The sequence below is a fragment of the Cottoperca gobio genome, chromosome 5, assembly GCF_900634415.1.
Source record: "Cottoperca gobio chromosome 5, fCotGob3.1, whole genome shotgun sequence".
Lineage (NCBI taxonomy): Eukaryota > Metazoa > Chordata > Actinopteri > Perciformes > Bovichtidae > Cottoperca > Cottoperca gobio.
The window spans coordinates 12,174,073-12,187,612 of NC_041359.1; the positions used below are offsets into that span (position 1 = coordinate 12,174,073).

Genomic DNA, 13,540 nt, shown 5'->3' on the forward strand with positions numbered 1-13,540 from the left:
ATTTGAACTGGTGCTGAGACACATCCACATTGTGTTAACTGTTAATAAATGACAATACTCCTGTTGAAATGGGACAAGAATATGCTAAATGTATTAAACGTGATGTAATCAACTGTCCATGGCTTTTTCCCCATTACCAACAAACGTGCGGCACATATCTTTAGATGGTAACAAAAAACATTATGAACTCTTCTGCTCACAATCTTATGACACATTTAATTATATTGTCCAAACTGAAATTACAATGACGTGAAAACAGTGTCATCAATCAAACACATCCATACAATCCAGTTTCCTGTGATGACAGAGGAGGGACTTTTCATTATTAAACTGAGAATAGATTATTCAACATGAATAGCTGTGTGAGAAAAGTGTATTTCACTTGAGAGCCATTTGATTTATTGATGTTCATTCTCCATGGTCCTCAATTTTGACAGATGGCCATGCACTTCACTGAAGATTGCAAGCACTCCAGACGTCCTTTATAGCCACATTTAAAAACCGCGACCGATGAACAACTAGAATTTGCACCACAATGGTTTCTGGTTGGTTGGGATCCACTCAGTGTCAGAAATAACATGTTTGAACGTCAAGTGCCGACGCAATTCTGGGATACTGTTGACTTCCAGTTTGGCCATATGAACGCATTAGATTTACTCCCGGGGACTTCAGCAGGGCGGCGGGTGTCGTAGACAAATGTCCTGTCCTTTGGATCAAAGACTTCCAAACATTTAAAGGTTTAGTTAACCACAACATTACAAGTCATTATCTATACTGCCACAAGTCTGTTGAGTGTGCAGTGCGCTACTTCATGAAGTTTCATCTCAGCTGTATGGCACAGATAGCAGCACCATCTTGTCACAGCTCCACAAACAACCACATATTTCAAAATTGACAGACATGTTATGCTCTTTTGGAGCTGTAAAGAGATGGCTCCATTAACTTTAATAGTTTGGGAGAACGCTGTGATGGAACTGCAGCACTAACCTGCTGTGTGTTTGGTTTTTACAGTATATAAACTTTAATAGCTTTTTAACGGGCAGTTTTTCATTTTGGAGTGAACTAGTTCTTTAAAGGCAGTGGTTCTCAACCTTTCCGAGTCGTGACCCCCCAGAATAATTAGGCCGGTGTTGTAGATGTTTTATGCGTTGCGTGACTATCTCCCTCCCCCTGACCCACCAAAATAACTCCTGTGCACTTACACTTTAATTCTCTTAAACAGACCCGATAAAATGTATTTGGCAAATGATATCACTGGTACAGGCGGTGTAATGTAAAAAGCAAAATGGTTGAGCACGACCCAATAATAGAATTTAAAAATGCTGCAGTAGGCTTTTCTGTGACTGACAATGTACTGTACCTGACTGAATATCTGATATCTATCAACCTGATGCAATAAATACAGCATACCCCTCCATTACTGCAAGACAACATTTAATGCATTTGTAAAGAGTTTTACAAATCCTGACAATGTCAGATGTCTATTGCTGAAAACGATAAGCTTCACCTGCTCTGGTCAGGGATTATAGACCAGGTCCCCACATTCTATCGCACTCAGATAAATCATAGCAGCATACACTGATCCGCACACAAGTCTCTTCAGATCAGTGGAAGAAAAGGGGTGAAATGTCACTCCTTGCTTTAGTCCTTCTTGTAAAACAAATATTTCAAGGTCTGTCCAAACCCCCTACTTAATCCACCATTTTCTGCTATCCTGTCTGCCATTGATTAGATTTACACAAGGTGAGAGGCTGACGGTGCTGCTATTACAGTGCACAGCAGAGAAGAGGCCAGTGACACAGTTTCTGCTGAAAGTTAATTTAAAAAAATATTTTCTTTGGTTTGAACACACTGGAGTGGAGATTGGGTGGTTGTTTGTTTACTAAAGTGTGTACATCTGTGTGTGTGAAAGTCTGTTGGTGTGTGTGTGCGTGCATGTTGTTTGAACATCTCTTGGTGCTTTGTTAGCATTTCCTGTAAGCTTGGCGTTAGTCCAAACCAATACCCAGAGGCTTATGCTCTCTCTGCTTGTCTCACACACACACACACACACACACACACACACACACACACACACACACACACACACACACACACACACACACACACACAGTTTTTAAAGTCCTGGTGCTCCCTGCAGCCATGACACTGCACTCTCTCCCGTTTCTCACTGATGACCCAAACACAGGGCATGACAAAGAAATTCTTCTTTAAAATCAGGAATGTTTCACTACTGCCCTTAAAAATGCCAGTGCAGCTCTACACCTGACACTTGTCTGGGACTATCCTGAAGACAGGAGCTACAAAAACATGTGTGATTGGACAACCTAAGTACGAAGAACGTCTCTAACCATAGGAAATTGATAAGTGTATTATCCCAGTTGAAAGACAAAGATACTGTATATGCCTTGTAGTATAAGACACCTTCCGGTCTTTAGTTTCACAGAGGTGAACTGGTGGTAACGGCCAATAAAGTTGTGGTTTACACAGAGTCTTTGGTTTGCACTGGTCCACACCACCAAGCTGTGCTGATCCTAATATGGGTGTGTTATGAAATAGGATACACAGACCTAATAGTGTAGCTTAAGTATGCATTGTGCAGTTGTACTTGGCCTGTTATAATAACTAGTGTTGTTGGATAATATATTGTCCCAGAAATAATTGCGAGCATTTTTTGCCACTGATATAATAATAATAATAATAATAATATAATAGCATAATAATGCACACCCTTTCAAAGAGAAATTAACTTTTAATTCAAGGGATATTTAGACAATGGAATTGGAATGTGACAAAAATCATTAAAATATCCCAAATTAATAAAACATAAATAAAATACAACCACAAAACCATGTGCAATATCTGTGCACTGCCCAGTTCTTATCAACCCTGCTGTTTATTCTGGCATCATGTTGGCTTAAATGTGATATTCTTAAGGAAACAAATACGTATGTTAACACAACAGGCAATGTTGAGGTCAGCAGAAATGATCGATAAAATGATGTGGAGTGAAACATGTGATAGACATCAATTTGAATGTCATCACACAAATGGTTATTTTTTTCTGTAATCTGACCTATAGAAGGGTTGTACTTTACTATAGATTAAAACAAAATATTACATCAAGTGGGACAGGCAAAACACACAAACAATACACTGCAATACAGCCAAACACACACACTCTTATACACACAAACACACACAATATGATCTGGATCTCTGTTGACCCTGCCCATCACGCGCAGGCAAAAAAACAATTCAGTGGAGTGGGAGGGTGCGACTGAAGAGGGAAGATAGAGGGAAGGAGCATCGGGAGGAAAAGGGGAAAATGGGTCAGCGTGTTCATTTTACTTTCCCTTATTCCACAGGGGCGCACCAATAGACAGGAGCTCAGCCCAAATCCACCAACAGATGTCAGAGCTCACTGTCTCTTTCAATCATGGCAAAAAGCCTCAACAGGCCACATCTCGCGCTCTCTAGTTTATCCCTTCATCCTTCTGCCTTTCAGGAGCTCTCTGCATCTCCCCCAAAAAATGTTTCAATGCTAAAAAAACAAAACAGAAAAACAAATGACATCTAAGAATAAATAAAGGTATGAATACACAACCTCTGTTAGGGATATTATACAACAGGACACACAAGAGTTGTATATAAAGTACAACACATCACTGTCTAGACAAAATAACTGTCTCTTTAATTTCTCATGAGGATAACGCCTTCCCACTGGCAGCTTCTACTTCTTTTGCTCGTATTCTGTTTTCCATACACACACACACACACGCTATCACTGTCTGCACTATGCAATCCTAACCCCACCAAAACCGTATGAGCCATGAAAAATCTGGGATGTTTATTCAACTTCATACAACAGTCGGATACAGAGAGCAGCTCTTTGACAGCGCAACGTCGACATCTGTCAGAGAGTATATCATATGGAGTGGAGAGAAGGTTCTGGGCGTCTGGAGGAACGTAGCTCTTCTGCCTCCAACCACAATGTGAGATAGCAAGTGGTTACCAAACACTGCTGAGCCCAGACATTGTAGAGGGATTTCTCCCCTTCGCTTCCTTAAGCAGTTTGGGATTAAAGGATGGGGAAAAATGCTCTGTGTGTGTGTGTGTGTGTGTGTGTGTCTGTGTGTGTATGCAGAAAGAGAGAGAGAGAGGGATAGAGATTGGAGTGTAGTTGGATAAAAAAAAAGTCTCACGCACACATGCAGTCCAGACATTTCTTTTAATGTGAGTGTGCTTATCATTCTATGTTTGTGTGTGTTTGTGTGTGTGTGTGTGTGTGTGTGTGTGTGTGTGTGTGTGTAATGTACATGTAACCTACACCCCACACCTGATCTACGTCATAAAGTAGAGCATATATTTTGCACTTAGAATACGAACACTTAGATACAATGATGGGAAATGAATGTAATGCGCTAGTTAGAAAACATAAATGATCATTTCTTGGTTTGCCAGTTATTTCCTGTTTATCGTTCAGCAGTAAAGCTGTGGGTGAGGAACTGACTGTGAGTACTTTAAGACCTTGGTCCTTCATTTATCCGCCCACTTGCATTCACGCTACTTCTAAAAGCTCCAGCGTAACATGCAGCAGTGGAAAGAGCACTATCATGGCAAATTCCTCTAAATGTATCCTGCGGAAGGTGCCTCAGTGTATCACATCTCTTCTCAAAGTAAGAACTGCTCGTCATCAGACCAGATCCAAGGACTGAGTAAACACTGAACATGGAAATACTTTCTTTCCGGTACCTTGCACCGTATAAATGTAATGAATCACAATGGCCTTCAAACTTAGATGAATATATACTTTTAATTGTGTACCTTTTTAAAGATGTCTGTGTCTGTTTCTGATACTGTTTGTATGTACTTGTGTGGGATTGGTTGTGTTTTGTTGTCCGTTCTTAATTCCTCAGGACTCTCTTTTTAAAATATCTCAATGACAAAACTACAATTTACGGCTTACGACTGCACAACTAATGAATACACTGAGTTATTACATGATTGCTGTGAAAGGCAGAGAGGCATCCGGACTAAAAATCATTTAAGCAGCAATCAAACAAACATGTATTTCTACGCTCATTGTCTTTTCTTTAGTACATGTTCAATATTTGCTAACTTTACTGCAATGCAACCTCACAATCTGTTGTGTTTTGAACACGTTTTCTTTCTTTTCTCCTTTAGAAAAGTTTCTCTCTCTTAATACACAAGTGCTTTCACAGCTGCTCTCTTTGCCTTCACTCACAGCACAGCAGAATATCACTTTTATTTTCTGCAGCATGCTGAAGGTCATTTGGGGAAAATCAGGAACTCACTAACAAAAGTAGATTTAGACGATGCGGCGCGAAGGAAAGGGGGTTACAGATTTATCATAACTCTATTGACAAACAACTCCAGGGATGTATTGAAGCTTACAGATAGATCCTACCTTTAAAAAAATGAATGCACTGAGCAACAAACAGCCTCTAACTTCATGGCAACGTCTTCAATGTGTGGGTAGATTAACAAGACAGGAGAATGAAGCCAAAGCAAATATAAATCGATGTCCGCCAAAGCCAGAGAACAGTGACAGTGACATCGTCTCTGTGAGTGTTAGTGGGTGGGAGGAGAGGAAAAGAGGAAAAGATGTGACTAAGCAAGAAAGGAAAGCGATGGGAACTGTAAACATGGCTATCAACTCATTCACACATCGTATGATTCACAAGGCAGGGTCGTGGTATGCGATATCATTTATGATAATCTGAGGATGTTAACAGCCCAAGTGCACATTGCCAGCAATCAGATTGTATTTTGCATCTCAGGAAGACCAGCAAAACTGGAGTAGAAGAATTCAGCATGTTTCTTGAGCACAGCAGTGGGCGTTAGTTAGCAGCACTGCCTCAGTGCAGTCACTAGAGTCAGTTTGTCCTTCCGTCATTCAGCAGTAACAACACAGAAAAAGTCAGTTCTACCAAACGCTGAGGTAGGACTTTCACTCAGGTATCTCAGCAAAGTCTGACTGATGAAACTCCGTCACTGTATTGTGACCCAGAAAACAAGGTAGAAAATGTTTATTTGAGCGATTCTGTAGGAAGTTGTTACAATGCAGGAGTGTAATCCTTAAAACAAAGACAGAAATGATCGTTGGAGAAACCTCATCAAAGATCTGAAGAATGAGCCGGTTTTTACTTTCACTTCAGACACTAAATTAACGGTGATGTAAATCTCGGTAATTCAGTGAGGAGTGCCACACTGAAGATGAATGCAGCGCCGGGGACTGGAGAATGAGTGAGTCCCCGGGGAGACTCAGATATCACGGCTCTGTAACTCTTCACCACTGCAGAGAGAGCGAGGTGGACTCGACCTTCCTCTGACAAATCTTACACACACAAGAACAGTTACACACACGCACATGCACACACACACACACACCACACACAAACACACACACACACACACACACACCACACACACACACACACACACACACACACACACACACACCTTGCCTGGGTGTTGGCCCGAAGTAGGCAGTGAGTAATCCGTTGCCATGACGCCACCCTGCACACTGCGGCCTTCGCCATGGCAACAGCTCATTAGGGAAGTGAAGTGTTTGAGCAGCATGCAAACTTCTCATCAGGTGAACGCTGATGCACATCCAATGCTGGTGCACACGCTGAAACACAGACATGCATGAAGCTGCAGAGAGATGTTCCTTCTGTATGATGGTGTGACAGCTCTCGAGACCGGCGGGGAGTGAAGCAGCCTGACTGCAGCACTTGACAGATCTCCGCCCTGACTCGAGGAACAACTCTCACTGAAAACTTTTCTAAAAGCTTCTCCCTTCAGAATGCAAAACATGGAAAGTAAATAAAAAGAGGAAAACTATTTATTTTTTGGGATCATTCTGGTTGAGACAGTAAAATGAGGCTTTTGCATAATCATTGTGAGTCAAATGAGTCTAAGTGAAGCACATTAGGCATAACGCAAAGACTGACTGAAGCCGTGCCAGCTCTGGACTCACTTCTGAAGCGCTGATAACACAACAGCGAATGTGCTCGGCATGAATACAACTGAGTAAATCCTGCTCTGAAAACCTTGGAAAAAAGGGGATTTCTACGTGAAATCCCAAACATAAGTGAATCTAGAGGAGTTCTAACCACTTCTGAAGAGATTTAAATGAAACCTGGCAAAAACCCAATCACCCATCACTGTAAAAACATGCATGTCAAAAGTCATTTAATACACTGAGTATTGGCCATAAAGTTGATTGATGCAGCAAAAGCATTTTCTCTGCACAGCCGACACGTCAACTATGTCTCTCTCTCTTTCTGTTTTTCAAAATATCCTTTCCTTATGGTTTAGCAAAGAATGTGTCAAATCCTCCTTGAAAGTTCTCCAACTGTCTCTCCTCCTCTGGGCCTATTGAAGGCCTGAGCCCAGAATAGCATTCATTCATTCATGTTCTCATTCTTCATTAAAGAAAAACAAAACCTACACCAGGAAGAGGGACTAAGTAGGAGACGAAGGAAGAGAGGGGAATACGTCCTCTGCTCGGATGAAAGGAGATACACAAAGAGTTTTTGTTGTGCATCAGCAGAGTCTGTCTCTCTCATGCAGGCTGCAATAAACATACGGTAAACCAAGCACGCACAGCAGTCACAGAAAAAGAGAGAATTCCCCATCATTGTATGACAGATCTCTTTTATGTTTTTGGACAATTGGAGGTGGAAAACATGCAACTAACCCGTGATAAGCCCTAGCGGAGGGGGTGTGCCCACATTTCTGAACCGATACGCATTTTGCATCACTGCGAAGCATTAATCATTGGTCGCAGCTTGATTGAGGCACGGTGGTGAAAAGGAGAAAGGAGGAGGAAGAGGTGGAGAGGAGGCCATATCTCAGTCCTAGAAAAGACTCATCAGCACTGAAATCAATACTCAGGCAAGGACACGTGGAGACCACAGAGAGAGCTATGTGAGCCGGAGACAATCCTTCACCGGTAACATCCACAAACTGTACGGGTGCTGAGTCCCTACCTGGTACATGTAGGTGTTAAAGTGGGTCCCATTCAGAAGGTGGATCTTCACTGTTGGGTTCATGATGAAGGTTAAACATATCAGATCCCTCAAACAGACCCCCCATAAAAAGAGAGAGAGAAACAGGTAGAGAGGACGAGGAAGAGAGGGTGATGACGATGGAAAAAGAGGGCTAGTTCCTCTGATGCCTGGTCGACACTGAATGCAGCAGGGCTAGATGAGATTCCTGTGCTGCTCCCTCTGCCCTCCGCAGTCTGCTCTAACTGCAGCCGGAACGAGAGACAGGCAGGGACGAGGGGTAAGGAGAGAGAGAGAGAGAGAGAGAGAGAGAGGGTAGGGAGAAGGATAAACAGGGACAGGCAGAAAAAAGGGAGACAGCAGGGGTTGAGGTAAACATGGATGATTTTGATCAGAGTGGAAAACAGAATGAGACAGAAATGACGAGGACACAGGGAGGAGGAGGAGGAGACAGAGAGGCTCGTAGTGATCAGCTGATAGGAAGGAAAAGGCTGGGTTTAGACAAGGACTGCTGGGGGCTCAGGCCACCTGTTCTCTATTGCTACACACACACACACATGCACAGGCACATGAAAGTTGAGGCACTCAGAGGGAGTTTTAAAGTCACAATTGGAACTAATGCCAAGAATTAGCATGAAATTAAACGCTCTATTTCCTCCTAATAAAAACTCCAGTCAGTGCTTACTCAACACAAATTCAAGAGATCCATTTTTCCTCGAGCATGACATTGTGCACGCTGATTCTTTCTATTTATAAATGGCAGCCTGTTTCGTCCCTCCTCTCTCAGTAGGATTTCACAGCGCGTGCACTTGACTGGAGCACTGTAATGGATGTCATTTGACTCGTGATTCTTAACCACTTCGTTTTTGGTGCCATGACAAACGTGTGGCCGACCTGATTATTGAAATGTAGAAAACTTGGCACAAAGTTTTATTTGATTCCACATTAATGGGTCACATTTTCATGATCAAAATATTATAACATATTCTTAATCCCTGGGGTGCCCTTTAATGCTGATTTCAGTATTATTAGTGCATTTTCCTGCAATTTTCCTGATACTGCTTCGCAAGCCAGCACCAGACACTTAGTTAGTTCATTAGTTTTATGATTCTAAGGTGCAAGTAACAAAATGAAATACTAAGAAATAATTGTTATGAAGCTCTTCATCAGGTGTAAGTGATATTTTATAACCCACATTATATTTATTAGTTTTATTATATTGTACTTTATTTTACTCATATAAGCATTTAAGCTTATATTCATTGAACATTTTTTTTTAATGAAGCTTGTTATTTTTATTACTCTTTTTATATTCAGCACATGGAGTTTCATTTGATGTGTAACTTGTGCTTTATAAATAACGTTTGATTGATTGATTATATATTTTTTATCCGTTCAAATGTTTTTTTAAAACCAAAATGGTACAACTTAGAAGCTTAATTTTGATTTTTGTTAAATTTTCGAACAAAATGCTGGAGCATTTAAACCAGGGGTGGGGAACCTCCGGCCTCCAGGCCGTATACGGCCCGCGAGACCATTTGATCCGGCCCTCGAGGTAATTCGTAAGACGCACGCAAAGAAAATCCACTAGCAAAACAAACTAGACGGCAATATTTTAAATGGGCGACTGACTGTTTTTCCTGGCCAAGGTCAGGGTCCTTGAACACAACACGAGCGAAACGTGTCATCACGTGGTCACGTCATATCAAAAAACTTCAATTTTAAACAAGACTGTCATTGACATCAGCGAACGCAGCATGTCTTTCACACTTTCTAGGAGAAATAGTCTCGAGCGTCATTACTGCACAAAACATGCCGAACTGCACGAGTAAAGAACGAGTGCGTTTGGATAAAGTTAACGCTCTTCGGCGGAGTTTGGCCCAACAAGCAGCTCTCTGCAGAGCGTAACATACAAACATGGAAAGATAGAGAGGTAGACCACCACACCAAGAACAGACTGTTCCACCACTGCTGTGCAATTATCACTGCCATGTGCAATACTCACTTTATTTTCTATCAACCACTTGGTACTTATATTATTTTTTATTATTTAATTATGGTTTACTGCCTTTTTACTTCATATGTTCTTTTGCCGTGACAAGATACATTTCCCCGTTGTGGGACTAATAAAGGATTTCTGATAAAACAGAAAGATACATGGATAACAAAAGTTGCTTTTTTGCATTTAGCATAAAAGAAAGATGAAATGAATGGGCTGCGTCTTAAAAATGTTTGCAGAGGTTATGAGTTCAATAATTAGTATGGCCCTCGAAGGATGTTGTAAAAACAAAATGGCCCTTGACATGAAAAAAGTTCCCCACCCCTGATTTAAACAGACCAAGGACTAGCTGACCCTGTATCAACATACGTGGCCAATATACAGTAGACAGATTCCTCTAAACATACGACTCAGCTAAAGTGTTTTAGCATGGGGTGCAAAAAGTGTGTTATAGTAGAGTGCCTCTATGATTAAGATATGAGCCAGAGTCTAATTAGTTGATTTGACTGTGCATTAATTTCATTCTGCGTTTTCCCCCTATTTATTCATTCATTAATTCTCACCCCTCTATTCTCCTGAGCTTCATTTGTCGCTGCGCTCACCCACTCACCGATTCTATGATCTATCTGCAGTCAGTAAAAAACATATTGAAATGCTTCTTCAACATCACAACTATTGGGAGTGGCAGTGCATAAATGTAGAAAAGGAAAAGAGTGAAAATTATTCCTGCCCACAGGTTTACTTTCTTGCACCTGGTTGTCAAGGAAACAGGATTCACAGGAGAGAGAGAGAGAGAGCAGAAGACGAATCAGTGAGACAGACAAGTTCCTACACATCAAAAAAATCTTTTAGTGGTTGTGTGGTGAGTTCCACCATTAACTGACAGCGGCTCACTGCAATCTCGACCCTCAGCGTTACTTCCACCGAGTACCCAAACACACCGGTCACTGCTGCCAGCTGCTTTAGTGGTGAGACAGAGACCCCTACTGGAAGCACATGGTGCTCACACAAAGGAAACCAAGTTGTCATGTCTGCATTTTCACACAGAAAAAGTGAGGAGGCCAGTTCACCAACTTTAGAGCAGGTAGTGGTGTCCAAAGAGAGAGGACGCTCTGAGATGAGTTTGACTGGTTGTAAATTATCCATGCTTCAGAAGAATGAGAAACAGGAGGGACAAGAGAAGAAATCAGAATTCATGTATGGTGATAACTCATCCTTGACATCACTGGGAGCCAAGCTTGGCAGATCCTGAATGTCAGAGATAGAAACAAAAAAACACATTCAAACAAGCATTTTCTGTAGCAGGATTCACAGAAGTGTGGGAGACCTCTGACTATTTTTTGATCTGACAGTCTCTCACAGTTCCTCTCTCGCTCCTTTTTCTCTTTCTTTCACCTCAGTCTCTCTCTTTCTGCTGCCTAACTACACTTGGTTACTTCTTTCACACTCTATTCACCCCAGCTCCTCCATGCTTGCTCTCTCATCCTTTTTTCCCCCTTCCTTTGCTCTTCCTCTCTTTCCTATTTTTGTCAAGCGTTGCTAATCTCAGCTGAACCTTCCCTCGACTGAGAGCAGCCATTTTACATCATAACATAACATGGAGCAGAGGGCAACCCTCCCATCCCACCAGCTCCACTATCACATATGATACACAACCACTAACACATTCACAAATGCACACACATAAAGAGAGCAACGCCTGCACACTGAATCTGAGCCACAAACAAACAACATTATATTGAAAATTATTTATATATATATATATAAAATGTTCATAAGTTTAACAGAAGAATTGGAAATCATATATATTACTAATGTAATACATTAAACTAACTGAAAATGGCCTTTAGTGTAAGTGATAGAGAACTGAGACTGAGATAAGGCTTCATTTGCATCTTTAACCACAAACCACATATATTAAAAATAAATACCACATGCAAAGATTTAATTTGAAAACTTGTCCATCAAAGTTTCCCAAAAAACCCCAAGGAGACCCCTTTGATTGGATTGTTTTATCTGACAGTCTGACTTATATTACAAAATCAAAAAAATATTTAGTTTACTATCATATAAGACAAAGAAAAGCAATAAATCTTCTAATTTGAGAAGCTGGAACCAGCAAATGTTTGGCATTTTTGCCTGATAATGCCAAGAGTCAGGCTCGCAGCTCTGTAAGGCTGTACCTTGGCACAGCAGTGAGCATGTTAGCATGCTAATATCAGCGTGGTTTACATTGTGTACTACCTTGTCATTTGCAGGCGCCTTTATCAATTCAAGTGTGACTTGTAAAAATAAATGTTATTTAACATCAGCATGCTAACATGCTCACAGCGACAATGCTCATATGCTGAAGTATAATGTTTCCCATGTTCACTGTCTTAGTTTAGCATGTTAGCATGTTAACTAGAACTAGAACAGAGTCTACAGGCCTACAGCTGAGGCTGGTGAGAATGCCATTTGTTTTGCAGTATTATATTTTGTATTGGACAAAATACAATTTTGACCTGATGATGGTGCTAGATAAACAGTCATGGGATCATCAAAGTTACTACAATTCATCCTGACATTTTAGTATTCCATCCAATGGTAAGTTGTCTAAATATTTCAGTACTGTACAACATTTCATAGGAAATTCCATAGTTGTTTAGATATTTCAGTCGGGACCAAAGTGTTGGACCTACCGGCTGACAGACATCCCACAAATGTCTCAAGCAATTAAACATCAAAATAGTTTCAGATTGACAGATTGATTAATTGACAAATCATTTCATATTTATTTTGTAAAAACATGCAGAGTAGAAGGACGTTTTCAGGCCCTAAATAGTGTCTGCAGGCTGTGTCCAGCTGCTTCCCCAATAAGATGGGGAGGCTAAGAGGCAAAACCCAGGCAAAACAAATCCTGCTGTAAGCGTAAATTGAAGCGACCTAGATGATCATATCTGCATTTCTGTCAACTCAAAACTCATGTTCATTATGAGAGTTGAAGAGAGCAACATAGATTTAAGTCAAATTGCAACTGTAAAACTAGCAGGGACAACTTGGAAGTTACGCCTTTGTATATACACACATTGCTGTTTCCTTATGCTAGCCAGATATCAGACACAGTCATCACTCTGTGAAGATTTATCCGTCCTTCTAGATCCCCACCTTCCTCATCACCTCGTTCTCTTGCTCCTCCTCCTGGTGCTCTCCTCATTTCTTTCTGTCTCCTGTGTCACCTCCTCCCTTCTGGCCCTGTCTAAAGCACCTGTGTCAGCTCTGTCTCTCCCCCCCCCTGCCCGCTGTCCTCATCACTCAGTTGGAGCGCACGGCTTACCTCTCTCCCTGTCTCCTTCACCGTGTCCTCCTCAAGTTCCCAGTCAGCCCAGAGGGAAGCCTATTACTACCACAGCGCACACAAACATTGCAAACAACAGGCACTGTTTGTCTCTGCGTTCACATCTTAACTCTACATGCAGCCCCTACTAGTATGTTTCTATCTGGATATTTACATCAAATCTCC

At 41.3% G+C, this 13,540-nt stretch overlaps 1 protein-coding gene across 4 annotated transcripts in view; it reads right to left on the bottom strand.

Annotated features, from left to right (window-relative positions):
- ppfia4 (PTPRF interacting protein alpha 4) overlaps nucleotides 1–13,540 on the bottom strand; it is a 55,779-nt gene that overhangs the window by 19,059 nt on the left and 23,180 nt on the right. The window contains exon 1 of one of the 4 annotated variants that reach the window (XM_029431434.1): nucleotides 8,022–8,119. The exons of the other annotated variants lie outside the window; for them this stretch is intronic. Coding sequence (XP_029287294.1) covers nucleotides 8,022–8,084 — 63 coding nt within the window. The 5' untranslated portion in view covers nucleotides 8,085–8,119. Of the gene's footprint in view, nucleotides 1–8,021; nucleotides 8,120–13,540 lie in introns of those variants that run through there. 4 annotated transcript variants of the gene reach the window in all.